General features: G+C 35.7%; 1 protein-coding gene across 2 annotated transcripts; it reads left to right on the top strand.

Moving 5' to 3' along the window:
• Positions 1–2,798: 2,798 nt before the first annotated feature.
• On the top strand, positions 2,799–6,045 carry LOC145066164 (basic helix-loop-helix (bHLH) DNA-binding superfamily protein). 2 transcript variants are annotated; one of them, XR_013688652.1, is made up of 8 exons: positions 2,799–4,412; positions 4,506–4,736; positions 4,827–4,892; positions 4,980–5,048; positions 5,141–5,212; positions 5,291–5,485; positions 5,592–5,671; positions 5,742–6,045. XR_013688652.1 is itself a non-coding variant. In XM_079013366.1 (8 exons), exons 1-8 carry the CDS (start codon positions 3,597–3,599, stop codon positions 5,777–5,779), a joined length of 1,563 nt encoding a protein of 520 aa, XP_078869492.1. In that variant the 5' UTR covers positions 2,800–3,596; the 3' UTR covers positions 5,780–6,045. The 2 variants fall into 2 exon arrangements, 1 of the variants encoding a protein (XP_078869492.1); XM_079013366.1 differs by having other exon boundaries at positions 2,800–4,412; positions 5,596–5,671.
• Positions 6,046–14,165: the final 8,120 nt, after the last annotated feature.

Here is a 14,165-nt window from a genome sequence, read left to right on the forward strand (position 1 = left end):
GGTCTGTTGACTTACATCACAAAGCAGTACAGTCTCAACCCCATCATACCATGTCGAGATACACATAATAATTAACATATAATCAACAACAGATAATCATATAACCAATTAACAATCTAGCAGGCAAATCCACATATTACTACTGTATAGCAACATCCTAGATACCAGGATACATAACCAACATGATCCGATATTGGTGTCTTCGACCCACAAGAACAAAGAGGAAGACTCGCCTGACAGTATGATGAATAGCTGAATAAGATACTGCTCCAAATACCAGCTCTACGGGTCACCTAATCAACAGATGGAGACCAAGGCTTAATTATAGCTCAAAATACCAAAATACCCTTAAGTCATACTGGTCAAAATCAACAAGTCAACCGATTCAAACCAACCAAGTCAACCCAGCCGAGTCAACATGGGGCTCGTATGCGGGGCGTACTCCGGATGTACACAGGGGCGTACTCCGGATGTACATGGGGCGTACTAGTTGTCCAATGCGTTAGGACCAAATCCCCGTACACGTAGCGTACCCTTCAGTATGCCGAACATACGTTCAGTCCCCTTCTTAATATATTAAGAGCTTATTTCTCCAACTTAACACGTCCAAATGCAAATCCAAGGCTAAAATACCACCAAGAGTCATAAAGTTTCCAACTTTATGAACTTGCATGTCCATTAAGTGCTTAATACACAAAATCTCAACATCTTAATGCCTTAAGACCTTCTATAGCATGCATGGAGTAAAACTAAGCATGAATACCACATTTTTATGACTCAAGGCCCCTCACATAGTCTGAAAGGAAGACTTATTTGGTTAAGAACATTTCATGCTCAAGAATCACCATATTTGGGACCAAAAATGCCCTAAATGAAGAAATGACTAGATCTACAAGATAGAGTGATCAAGCTATGAGCCTTTTACCCCCTGGAGGTTGCTAGCAAGTGGAGAATCCCAAATCTAAGTTGCTTCCAAGCTTCAAGGTCATTGCAACAACTTCTTCTTCTTCAAGAACACCAACAAAGCACACAAATGAGCTCAAAAAGTACTTTTCTCACTTAGGGTTTGCTAGAGGGTCGTATTCTCAGTTGGAGGTTGATTAGGGTGAAGGTCTTGGAGCCCTAAAGTTGTTTAAACAGGGTTCACACCCTAAAATTTAGGGTTTGGAACCCTTATACGTATGCCCAACGTACGAAGAGTACGCCCAACGTACTATGTCCCTCGTATGTACGCCATGCGTACGAAGAGTACGCCTAACATATAAGTTCTAGCCAGAAATTGCCAAAATGCCACTATATGTCATCTTGCACTCTTTCTTATGTATAAGGACTAAAATGCAATATTTGTTCATGCTTAGGGTTAAAGTTGAAAATAGATCATCATCGGGATGTTACAAATCTGAATTTGATTGAACAGGATGGTGTATGCTCTTCTTGACGATTTTAGAAATTTGAAAATGAATTTATGGTCTTGCTGAAATTTGAATGAATGCCACATTATTTGAAATAATAACTCAGAAAAGCATAACTTCCTAAAATTAATGTGTGCATATCACAACTCGAAATGATTGTATATGTTTTACAACAATATCCTATAAAGAACGCGTATCGATTTCATAACAATTTCTTTAAAAATCTAGTAATGAACACTTACTTCTCGGAGGATGATAAATCGCATGAAAGATTAGTATACGCCACATTTTCACTCGAGTTGTCATCAAATCATGAAGCATGTACAAATTCCTAATTTTTTTGGTAATATTGTTATCTCATCTACCAACAACAATGATCAAGCTAATTAATCATTTGTTTCATGGCATTTTAAAAATCTTTCATTTGCATGCCAAATTATATGTAAGAACCTACTAATGAGTCTATCTTTTGCCTAACTATTTAAATAAGTCTGAGTTCCTGCAATTCACGATCCTTTTATTGCATACCACATATTATAGGTCAAAGATCAAAAGTTGCATTCATCTCTTAACTTGATGATCACTTAGTCACCATGCGATGCTCTATTTCTGACAACTCTGTGATTACGACCAAATTTTACCTGCTCGCAAGGTTGTTCTTCTAGACCACGTCTTGCGCGTCTTCAACATGCAACTCCCACGTGTCCGACTTCGTTAACCGATGGCATCTTTTGATTCAATATAACTTTGGAAAACAACAACATTCTACAACGATTCATTACAAAAACTATTATTTATATCATTACAGGAAGATTGGAAATTGAAATGTACATCCACTATAGCATAATTAAAAAAAGGAAATGTTTGAAATTTTATTAGTCTTCAAAAATTCCATATTTTTGAAATAGATAAGGCATTTGGGTTTTCATATTATTTGATATTGAATTGATTAAGAGAATGTGTTGAATACCACATTAATTTATGTATGTACAAACTAATAAAAACTAATAACTTATATAAATAGCATAAAAACACATAAAATCTAAATAGTGATATATTGGGGATTTGCTAAACATAAAATAAAGGGATGAGGGGGTCAAAGAATCGCACATAAAGCCACCCAATATCCTTACACTACAGAAAGTGGTGCTACACATAAAGCCACCCAACAATATACATTAACAATACGTATACTAGTATAAATGTATAATACTGGGTTGGTCCCTTTCCATATCAGATTCAGTCACAAGGTACATCCATTAATGCACAACATACAACTCAGTGTTATGACACATTTGAATTTAATATCAATTCTTTATCTCTGTGGAAAAGATTTACCATAATTTTTTAACAGCTGCAGTGGCGGTGGTTAATCATCAACAGCTCTGTTTTTCATGCAGGCGTGGGCATAAATGCAGGACCTTTGCCATTAGTAAACCTTCTGTTCCAGTTTTCCTCAAACACCCATTTCTCTTTCTTCTTTCTTTCTTTCTATTATGTATATTTACTGATCTGTGAAATTTTTGTGGGGTTTCTTTCGATATCTTGAGGGGGATGTTTTAATCTGAAGAAAAAGATTTGGGTTTTTTTTGTTTGATTCGTCTTCAAGTGGGCAGTGAAGAGCATAGTACCAAAAGTTGCTCAGATTCTCTGAATTGGGTATCTTTTTTCGCTTCCTACTTTTGGTTGTGTTTTCCTCCGATTAGGGTTTGGTCAGAATGAATCATGAAATGAATGGAGAGGTTATTTATGATACTGAATCGATGTTCTTTTGCGTCTGTGCGTAAATTAACTACTCCCTGAACACTTTTCTGAGCTCTTTAATGAGTTTTCTTGTCATTGGAGGAGGCATCTGTTTGTGTAAATTTGGGGATTTGATTTAATTTTACACATTTCAACTCCAATGATCCTTTCGGGAAGTGTCTTGTCTATGTTTTAACTATTAATTTTCTAACCTTTTGTTTTCTTCACTCTCATAAATTTCATCTTTATTACTTCCGATTCCTTCGGGTTTTCTCATGGTACAGTTTCTTTTCTATCTGCATTTAAGAAGTTGCTTTGATTTGGAGCTTTAATTCATCTGGGTTTGTTGTCTATACGCTTCGAGATTAGGGTTTTTTCTTTCTTTCTTTTCTATCTGGGTGGTCAAACATTTTGTGATTTTGACTTATTTATTGCGATATAATGGCTGGGGAGGATGAGATTGAAGAGAGAAACAGAGATGATGATGAACAAATGCATTACAATTCCACCAATTTATCCTCAGATTGGCCGTTTAACAGTTCCAGTGATCTTACAAACACATCGATGGCCATGGTTACCTCAAGCAACCCCATGAACAACAACACTCCGTGTTCTTCAGCTTCCATGATCGATTCCTTTTGCCATACGCCACCCACCATTTGGGATCACAATCCCACAAATCCTCAAAACTTAGGAGCTTTCTGCGATATGAATTTACAGAACAATCCGACCACTTCATCATCCTCACTTGGGTTCCGAAAAGGAAATCTCCACACCCCTTCACGAAACCTCGACATGTCTTGGCCCCCACCAAATTCCGCCATTAAAAGAGGCGGTATGTTCATACCACCACCACCAGCTGCTACTTCCACCATGCTTCCTCACACTTTATCCCAATTTCCAGCCGATTCAGGTTTCATTGAAAGAGCAGCCAGATTGTCCTCGTTCAGTGCAGGTAACTTCGAAGACATGATAAACCCTTTTGGCAATGGACCTGAATCATCTTTAAGTCCTTATTCTAGTAGACCAGTTCAAGAGGGTTTTGTAAACGGGTTCAAATCGACATCTGGCGAAGGGTCTAAAGACATTCCACTTCCTGTAGACTGCGATGGAAGTCAACCCAAGAACGATGCCAGACAGGGCGGTTCTGGTTTTTCCGGCAACAATCTTCCCGGTGAAGCTGAATTCAGTGAAGGTGGACAAGATGATACTTCAAACGAGGGACTTGGCTCAAAGAAACGAAGAAGAAGTGATCAGGTATCTCTCTCGAATCTTGATTACTACTTTATCTTGATCAAAGATGATCTTTGACTTTGACTTTTTTTTTACTGTTCTTATTCTAAACAACAGGATACTGATTACAACCAAGTCAAAAGATCCCCACAAACACCTAACGAATCTACAAAAAACAACACTGAAATCCAACAAATGGGTGACAAGAATCCAAATTCAATTGCGAATAAATCAAGTGGTAAACATGGAAAACAAGTATCTCAATCATCCGATGGACAAAAAGAAGAATACATTCATGTAAGGGCAAGAAGAGGCCAAGCTACCAATAGCCATAGTCTTGCAGAAAGAGTAAGACTTCACTTAAATACAGTCTTTAATACTTTAAGTCTATAGTAATTAATGAATTAATTTGAAGCATTTAATATACAATAATTATAGGTAAGAAGGGAGAAAATTAGCGAAAGAATGAAGTTTCTTCAAGATCTTGTCCCTGGATGTAGCAAGGTAAGTTACTTAAATTTATGTGAAACACAAGTCTTTTATTTATTTATTGTTTTACATTTTTCTTATTTATATTGGTTGTTTTTTAAGGTCACAGGAAAAGCTGTTATGTTAGATGAAATTATTAACTATGTACAGTCACTACAAAGACAAGTCGAGGTATGATCTTCACAAAAAAAAAAAATTTCGATTGCTAATATTCAAACATATGTAAAATCGTAAATAAAATTTCCTTTTTTTTTTTTTTGTAGTTTTTGTCGATGAAGCTTGCTACAGTTAATCCCCGAATGGATTTTAACCTTGAAGGACTTATAGCAAAAGATGTACGACATTTTATTTTAACTTAAGTTTTAATTTCATTTTAAAAAAATAAATAAATGTTAATGATTTATTTTTAACAGATGCTTGAATCGCGAGGGGTGCCTTCTGCTACACTTGGTTTTGGTGCTGACATGGCAATGGCTTATAATCCATCACAAATGGCAATCATGCAAGGTGGAATTTCTGGTTTAGGAAGCTCATCAGATGCAGTGAGAAGAACAATTAATTCCCATTTAATGGCTATTGGTGGAGTATATAAAGATCCTACTTCTCAGGTAAACTTATACCTTTTCTCTTTTAATCAGATCTGACTCAATCAGCAACTATCAAAACAGTCTTTTGACTTAACCCATTAAGTCATTCTATCTGTATTATGTAAAGACAGGTACCTAGCTCGTGGGATGATGAGCTGAATAACATAGTCCAAATGGGATTAAATCCTAGTAGTACTCAAAATTTAGGTATTTTATTTAAATTTAATTAACTTTTTAGCTAAGAAGAAAACTATAAAATTATATATTCTTTATGCAGGATCAACACCTCCAAGTCATCTGAAAGCTGAACCCTAAAAGAGATATATTAGGTTTCAAGAAAAGGGTTGTCATGTAATTAATCAGTGGATATTCTTTTTGGTTAATCTCTATATAGAAAACAGCAAAAGAAGGTTGATACATATAATCATATAATAGCAAGATGGGAGTCGAGTTGCTCATTAGTTGAAAAAAAAGAGTTTTTTTTTTTTTTTTTGCTTAAATTGTAAAGCAACTGAAATGCAGAAGTATCAGCATGTGTGTGTGGAACGTTTTATTTTGTCAAAAATCTTTGTTTAGTTTTAGTGTGTTGATGTTTGTGATCTTCAATTGTAGTAGAAGAGTTTGTTTTTGTTTTACTTGAAGATGGTGTCTTTTTAGTAAATTGTGACATGTTTTAGTCAAAGAGTTTAATAAAGTCAAGATTTGTGTTATTAAAGAAGGTGAAAGAGAAATAAATGGATTAGTTAGGGGGTAGGGTGTAGGCATAATGATTATGTGTTTGGATTCTTTCGTATGTATTTTACTAGTTGTATGGACTTTTTGTACAGAGAATCTTAGCGACCAGTGCCCACTTCTTTAAAAAGAGAGGGGAGTAGGAGTAGGAGTAGTACTCTTTTCTTGTCTGAAAGTCTTTTCGAAACACACTGATAGTAAACAGTGTGTGTACTAATTCAAGAGACTTTGATTAGATTGACGTTTCAAATTGTTACTTCAAGTGCAAATTGCAATCCATGTGATGCATTACATTAGAGGTGCACAAATGGGCCCCCGGCCCAGCTCAGCCTTCATAAAAAGAGGCCCGTTAAGGCCTGGGTTTATAACTCTAATTTTTATTTGGTTGTTTAAGTGTATGGTAGATTATAATATTTGTTTAAGTGTCATGGTAATCGACTAATTAAAGGCACAACAATTAAAACGTAGGCTTGAGTGATGTAGTATGTTTAAGAGGGAAGTATAACTAGAATTTGATGATTACTCCTGTTTTGGGTGTCAAACAATTTAGTTTAAGAGTACAAGTAAGAAATACATGTTTGATAATCTTTTTGTAAGTGAGAAAATGAGGTAGTATGTTTTCTTCATAATGGGCTAGAGGTGTACAAACCGTTTTTTTTTTCCGAACCGGTTCGGTTCAAGTCAATACCGGTTCACCATCAAATTTATCCAATCCTATACAAACCGGTTCGGTTTATTGCAAACCGGTTCACTTCAAACCGGATCATCTTAAACCGGTTCCTAAACCGGTTCTTTGAACATGTTAAAAAAAAACCGGTAGAAATTGTATTTTTTTTGATTGTTTGTTTTATTTTTTGGGATATTATAGGTTATATATGCGTCGCCAATTGGTTAGAATTCTTTAATAGTTGACGTATTAAAAAAAATTAAAAAACCCACTTAACAATAGGTATGTATGTAATGTGTATCAAATTTGGTTTGTGCATGTCTATTGAATTTAGACTCATTTCGGAGTAATTTTCGTGGGTTTTCTTTTTGGATATTTATATCGAAAGTATATAAAAAAAACATCTTCAAACATAAAAAAATAAACATAAAAAAAACATCTTCAAACATCTCGAAAAACCGGTTCATAACGGGTCCAAAAACCGGTTCATAATTGGTTCAAAAACCGGTTCATAATCGGTCCAAAACCGGTTCGGAAGTCTGGTTCATTGTAAACCGGTTCGAAACCGGTCCTGTCGTTCGAAAATACGAATTGGTTCAAACCGCCGGTTCGGTTCGGCATCGGATCGGTTCTAGCTTGGACCGGTTCAGAGGTGAACCGGTTTTCGGTTCGGACACCGGTTCAGATCGTGAACCGGTTTTTTTGTGCACCACTATAATGGGCTACACATTTTAACAAATGATATAATCTAAACTTATGATGTGAAGAAATACCAACAATGCAAAATACTACTTTCAAGTGCTTTAAAGGGTAGCTTTAAGCTTTTGAAAACATAAAATTCAGGTGGTAGATGCCCCCATTGAACGATTCTTTTGGTTGTGGGTTTTATTTAGATTACAAAGAGATAACATGAAATGCTTTACAATGCTGAAGTAGGTTGTTAGAAGTTTACAATTTAAACAATGCTCAAACACAGTCTTTGCAAACTTGAATATGCAGACTTTTTGATCCAATTGCCCCGACTCGTCCCACCCGTCCCGAAAGCTGATCCATGTAGTGCCCCGGCCCAATTAACCTAGCTCAGCCTTTGATCAGTCAAGGTCAAAGCCTGGATTGGCCGGGTGGTGCCTGACCCAAGCCCCAATGCACAAATCTACACTACATCATGAAAGTTCATGGTTATTAGTATAAAATGACCCTAATATTTTCGACAAATGTAGAGTTATTCACTAAAATGACCATGTAAAATGGTAATACTATGTCACCACAAAACTAGTTTTTATGAACTTTAACAAAATGACCACGACTATCGTAAATATTTGCTCGCGAAGTTGGTATTTGCTTTTTTTCACATAAAACATCACAAATAAACATTCCTAAGTACAATATAAAATTTATGCTTTTTGGGAAATATTTATGATATATTCAACGACCCCTACCAAACAATGCTCGCTAAGGATTCATGTATCACCTTTTTCCCTCGTGAGTAGCAATGTTTTTATTGTTCCGAATGCAATGTTCAACCATGCAATGTATTTTGGTCCATTTAAATGTTTGAAGATTCTACCTATTAGTTACTTGTATGATATTTGCAATGTGAATTTTTGCTTCTTTCAAAATTTTGGTCATTCACTATGATATCGATTCGTTGTGTTTCCACATAACAACACATGAATATGTTGTTTTCAAGTTGATATTGATAGTTGGTGTTTCGCCTATGATGAAGGAAAACATGCAGCTTGCAATGTGATAGGTTTTATAGGTTATAATTAAAACATGTGGCAAAAAACTTAACCCTTATGTTCACATGCAACCTATTTGGATCTAAGTTTTCCCTATTGAAAGCAATCAACTATTCAATATCAAGAACCCTAAGAGTACCCTACTATTATCGAAAATGACAAGGGATTAGGGTTTACATACCTCTTGATTATTATAGCAAATAACCAAAGTAGTTTTTTTTGAAGCCTTGAAAGCTAGCACCAAAAGCTTGACGCCTCTAATGATTTGTATCCAAACCCTAGCAATTGAAAACTTGAGAGGAGAGAGGAGAGGGGATGATAGTTTCGGCTCTTCTTATTGTAAAAGCAGTGGACAAAAATATGATGCCAAATGACCATATTTATAGCTGATACGAAAACCCTAGAAACCCTAATTTGAAATAAAATAAAATTATTTCAAATCCAGAATTATCTAGTTTCCTAATTATCCATATGATCCATATGGAGTAATCTAGAAACCCTAAGGAGCCTCCAAAGGGTTGTTCATCCATGTAGTGATCGGATGAATTGACTTGTAGACATGAAAACGTAAGAACTCAATGGATTCCCTTCTTTGTCTGTCTGATTTGAGGGAGAAGGTGTCATTGAGTTCTTAATAATTAGAATATTTTTTATAAGTTCATTGAAGAAGTTATATTTACTCAACAAATTTTCCCCTTTCGGCCAACCCTAGGAAATTTCTAGAATTCTTCTCTTGTTCAACTATTGAACAATTACAACTTTAGTCCTTGCACTTTTAATTAATCTAATTAATCCCAAAATTAATTCCAATTAATTTATGATTACTTATTAATTAAATAATGCTATTTCTAGTTAATATATTAATCTCATAACATATTAGCAAACTATTTATTTACATTTATTAATCATATAATAAATCAATAAATCAACCTCTCTCTCTCCAAAAGTCATTCCGTCATTACTAGTTTTGAGGGCAACCCAAAAGGACTTTGCCTTTTTAATTCAAGTATATACCAATTTAGTTATTGGATTAGACACCTAATCAAATAGTCTCCCACTTGGATAAGTCTGTAACTACAATTGCAAGTATAACTTCTAAATTAAATAAAAAAGTATGCTTTCGAAAGCAACTGTCAGACTCTAATCTAATCAGACAACGATCCTAAGATAAGTGATTAAATATTCTTTCGTTCTTCAAGATATCATATGCACATGAGACATGGATTACAATCAATCTCTTATCTAAAATTTTGTTTCCCGATTTCCTGATTTGTGATGACCTTCTAAGACTACTAATTGAATACATCAATTCAGTCATGGTTGAGCCCTATACTATAATGTCAACACAAAATCAGCGAGGGGCCTAAAGATATTGCTTTTCCTGTTAGCGCAAAAGGAACGAATAAACTTTGACTTATATGCTTGTATTTTTTACTCACCAAATCATGCATAACACCATGTTTTATAACATCATGTTACTGATGCGTTTTCGCAATACCAATGAACAACCGATTTGTAAATTACAACTCATATATCTCCATTTTAAGAATAAAAGATATTATCATCTTAGAATTACTTGTGATATAATCCATGAAGTAATTCTCTGAGTTGGGTTTATCCTATACTCAAAATCCCCAATTTCTAAGTACTCATGAACATTGTAGCAAATCTTATTGCAATGTTTAACTCCTAAAGTCAATCTACAATTTAATTCATGACAATTCACTATTTACTTCCAAAAGTATGAACGAACGTGGATTTTAGAATAATCAAATCATTCAGGAAGTAAACATGCTAAGTGAAACACAAGAATAAACAATCGAAAAAGGTAGTAACCATACTCATAAATAATCTCTATTATTTAATCACCAAAATCAACCATATTCATTTTGTTACAAGTTTCAAACTATCAACTAACTACTAAAACTAATGTCATATCTCAAACCTATGCTCCTAGCATGCTGGTAATTCTTAACCCTACTCAGAGCCTTCATGAAAGGATCTACAAGATTATCTTCTGAAGATACCCTCTTTGCCAGAAGATGACCTTTTTCAACTCTATGTCTGATGTAATGGTACTTTCCGTCGACATGCTAGGATCTACCATGATCCTTTGGTTCTTTGGTCAAAGCAACCGCGCCTTCATTATCACATAAAAGTTCCAATAGCTCTTGAATGGTCGGAACTACTCCGAGATCACCAATGAAGTTCTTCAACTAAGCTGCTTCCTTTGATGCCTCGCTTGATGCGATGTAATTTGATTCACAAGTAGAATTAGCCACTATTCCTTCTTGGAACTATTCAAAGTAACTGCTCCCCCATTCAATAAGAACACCCAACCCGACTGAGAACAAAAGTTGTCTCGATCTGTCTGAAATTTGGTGTCACTATATCCACTTACTTCGAATGTATCATTGCCACCAAGGACTAGAAACATTTCCTTTGTCCTTCGCAAATACTTGAGAATGTTCTTCACTGCTGTCCAATGAGCTCTACCGAGATTTCCTTGAAAGTGACTAACCATGCTCAAAGCATAAGACACACCAGGGCGAGTACATGTCATAGAATACATGATTGAACCTATAGCCGAAGCATATGGGACTCGACTCATGTCAACTATTTCTTTATCTGTACCGGGATTTGAGTCTTACTCAACTTGATAGTACTATGAATAAGTGGTTCCTATTTTTTTGGAATTTTCTATACGAAAAAGTTTTAGTACCTTATCTAAGTTTGTACTCTGACTAAGACCAATAAGTCCTTTCTTTCTATCCCTTTGTACTCTGACTAAGACCAATAAGTCCTTTCTTTCTATCCCTCAAAACCCTTATCCCAAGAATATTGGCTGCTTCCCAAAGAACCTTCATGGTGAAACACTTCCCAAGCTATGATTTCCCTTCTTGCAAGGTTGAGATGTCATTTCCCATAAGGAGTATGTCATAAACATACAATACCAGGAAAGTTAGTATACTCCCCCTAGATTTGACATACACACAAGACTCATCCTCGCTCCTTGAGAAAGCAAATTATTTGAATTTCTCATGGAAGCAAAGATTCCAACTATGAGATGCGTGTTTCAATCCATAAATGGATTTCTCATGCTTACATAATCTATTAGGAAACTTTACATGTACACAACTATATGACTGACTCACGTAAACATCCTCAGCTAACTTCCCGTTTAGGAAAGAGGTTTTGACATCCATTTTCCATATCTCATAATCATGAAAGGGAGCTATGGCAAGAATTATCCTGATAGACTTTATCTTAGCCACTGGTGAGAGTGTATCATCATATTCAATCCCTTGGGTTTGAGTAAAGCCCTTCGCAACAAGTCATTCCTTGAAAGTGCGTACCTTTCCATCCATGTCGGTCTTCTTCTTGAAGATCCATTTGCACCTAACTGTCTTTCGACCTGGTACATGATCAACCAAATTACAAACTTGGTTTTCATACATTGACTTGATCGTGCTATCCATTGCCTCTTTCCACTTAGCAGCCTCATGGCCTACCATCAGTTCCTTGAAAACTCACAAACAACACCACATGAGCTTAAAGGTATTAAACCATTAACCCACCGACTTCCAGTATCCCAAAAAATATTCCTCTCAACACAACATGATCCATACCTTCTATAACATACAATTCCTTTCACAACACATGTCGCTTACATATGCAAAATCAGACGAAATCATGGTTGAACAAAACCAACAATTGAGATAGGAAGTTGTACTCTTGCTCTAATTAAAGTCTACTAACCAAGTAAGAGCCATACCAATAAATTTGGACCAAGTGTTCTCATGCTATCATACTCCATCCACATACACCTCCATCATGACCATATTTGATGAACTATCACAATATACACCCTCAAGGGAACCCATAACCAACCCTAGATCTACTACATTCATTCTTCCTTACAACCTTGACCAGAGGGTGTGGTACCAGAAGATCTAACCGAAATGATGAGCCTCAAGCGCTAACAAAAACCTCCTCATGAATGGTCGAAACAAAGATCCTACACCTTGATCGAAACTGAACAGCTCCTACTAATACGTAACTTAGCTTGTTAAACTTCCAAAATTATTCAATAATGTTGTCAAAACCCTAGTCGGGTCAATCCAGATACCACCCTGCTGATGCGACATGTCAAAATTGGATTCTATGTAGATCCAAACCCACACCCAAAAACTAAACAACGCTGCCCCAACATACAAACTTCCAATAACTAAGGAACTCTGCCAAACTCGAGCCTGCTATCACTACAAGAAAAAGTCGAAATAACTACGGAAATTTGCTACGAAAGTAAAATCCGTAGTGATTCTGCTACGGATTATGCTACGGAATGGCTTCTCGTAGCTATTTTGCTATGGAACTTGCTATAGAATTACATTTTGTAGGTAATATTTGAATAACTACGGAATGTTGCTACAGAATTGAAAACCATAGTTATTCTACTATGGAATATACTACGAACTAGTTAGACGTAGGTATATTTGCTACGGAATTAGCTACGGAATTGCATTCTATAGCTAATATTTTAATAACTACAGAATTTTGCTACGCAATCGAAGTCCGTAGTTATCATGCTACGAAATTTGCTATAGAATTAAAAGGTGTAGGTATTTTGCTACAACTGTTGCTACAGATTAAAGTTTGTATTTATTTTGCTACAGAAATTGTTACGAAATCAAAATCTGTAGCTATTTTGCTATAAAATTTGCTACCATATCGAAGTTTGTAGCTAGCTTGCTACGAAATTTGTAACGAAGTCAAAATCCGTAGCTATGTCGCTACAAAATTTGCTACAAGATCATAGGTCGTAGCTATTATACTATAATATAAAAACCAAACATATTATACAATAGAAGTTTCCAATATGCAATTTTTAGTGTTTGGAGGTTTCTCAAGTAAAGTTTAAACCCTTAAAACCGAAACTCGAATTGCAATTACTAATTACTTAATTAAAAATTTCAATTTTAAGGTAGGGGCTGGTCACATCCCATTTGTTTTGTAACATCCTGATTTTCATGGAGTAATTAAATATAAAGCAGGAGTCTCGGGAAGTAATCCTAGTATTGTTGTATATTTTTAAGTCCAAAATCAATTAATAATTATTGGAATATGAGTTTCGAAGGTTAAAGAATAATATTGGACTTATATTGAAAGGATTTTATGGAGTAGGGGCTAAAGTGTAAGTTCGGGCCTGATTTGAAAAGAATTATAGAGAGCAGGGTTAGAAAGGTAAATTATGAGTTAGTTTTGAAAGAATTTGGGGAATGAGGGGTTAATATTGTCAATATGGGATAGATGGTATGGGACTCGGGATATAAAACCCATCATCCTGTGAACCCTAAACCTAGCTATGAATAGTCGCCAACCTTGTCTTCACCCTCCTACACCTTCAGCGCCGCTACCCCCTCCCATTCTCTGTCGAGTTACCTTCCACCGCTATTGCTGGAGCCGTCAAGCATCACCACCGAAACCCATGTCGGTTCTGTTGTCGTGTTTGGTCGAAGGATATTCCCGAGAGAGAAGCTGTCGATGCCGTGTTCTTCTT

The sequence above is a fragment of the Lactuca serriola genome, chromosome 8, assembly GCF_051521515.1.
Source record: "Lactuca serriola cultivar US96UC23 chromosome 8, Lser_US96UC23_V15, whole genome shotgun sequence".
Classification (NCBI taxonomy): Eukaryota; Viridiplantae; Streptophyta; class Magnoliopsida; order Asterales; family Asteraceae; genus Lactuca; species Lactuca serriola.

Coding starts and splice junctions, on each gene's coding strand:
- LOC145066164 (XM_079013366.1), top strand. CDS start 3,597: ATGGCTGGGGAGGATGAGATTGAAGAGAGAAACAGAGATGATGATGAA. Junction 4,413..4,505: donor AACGAAGAAGAAGTGATCAG/GTATCTCTCTCG, acceptor TCTAAACAACAG/GATACTGATTACAACCAAGT. Junction 4,893..4,979: donor TTGTCCCTGGATGTAGCAAG/GTAAGTTACTTA, acceptor TTGTTTTTTAAG/GTCACAGGAAAAGCTGTTAT.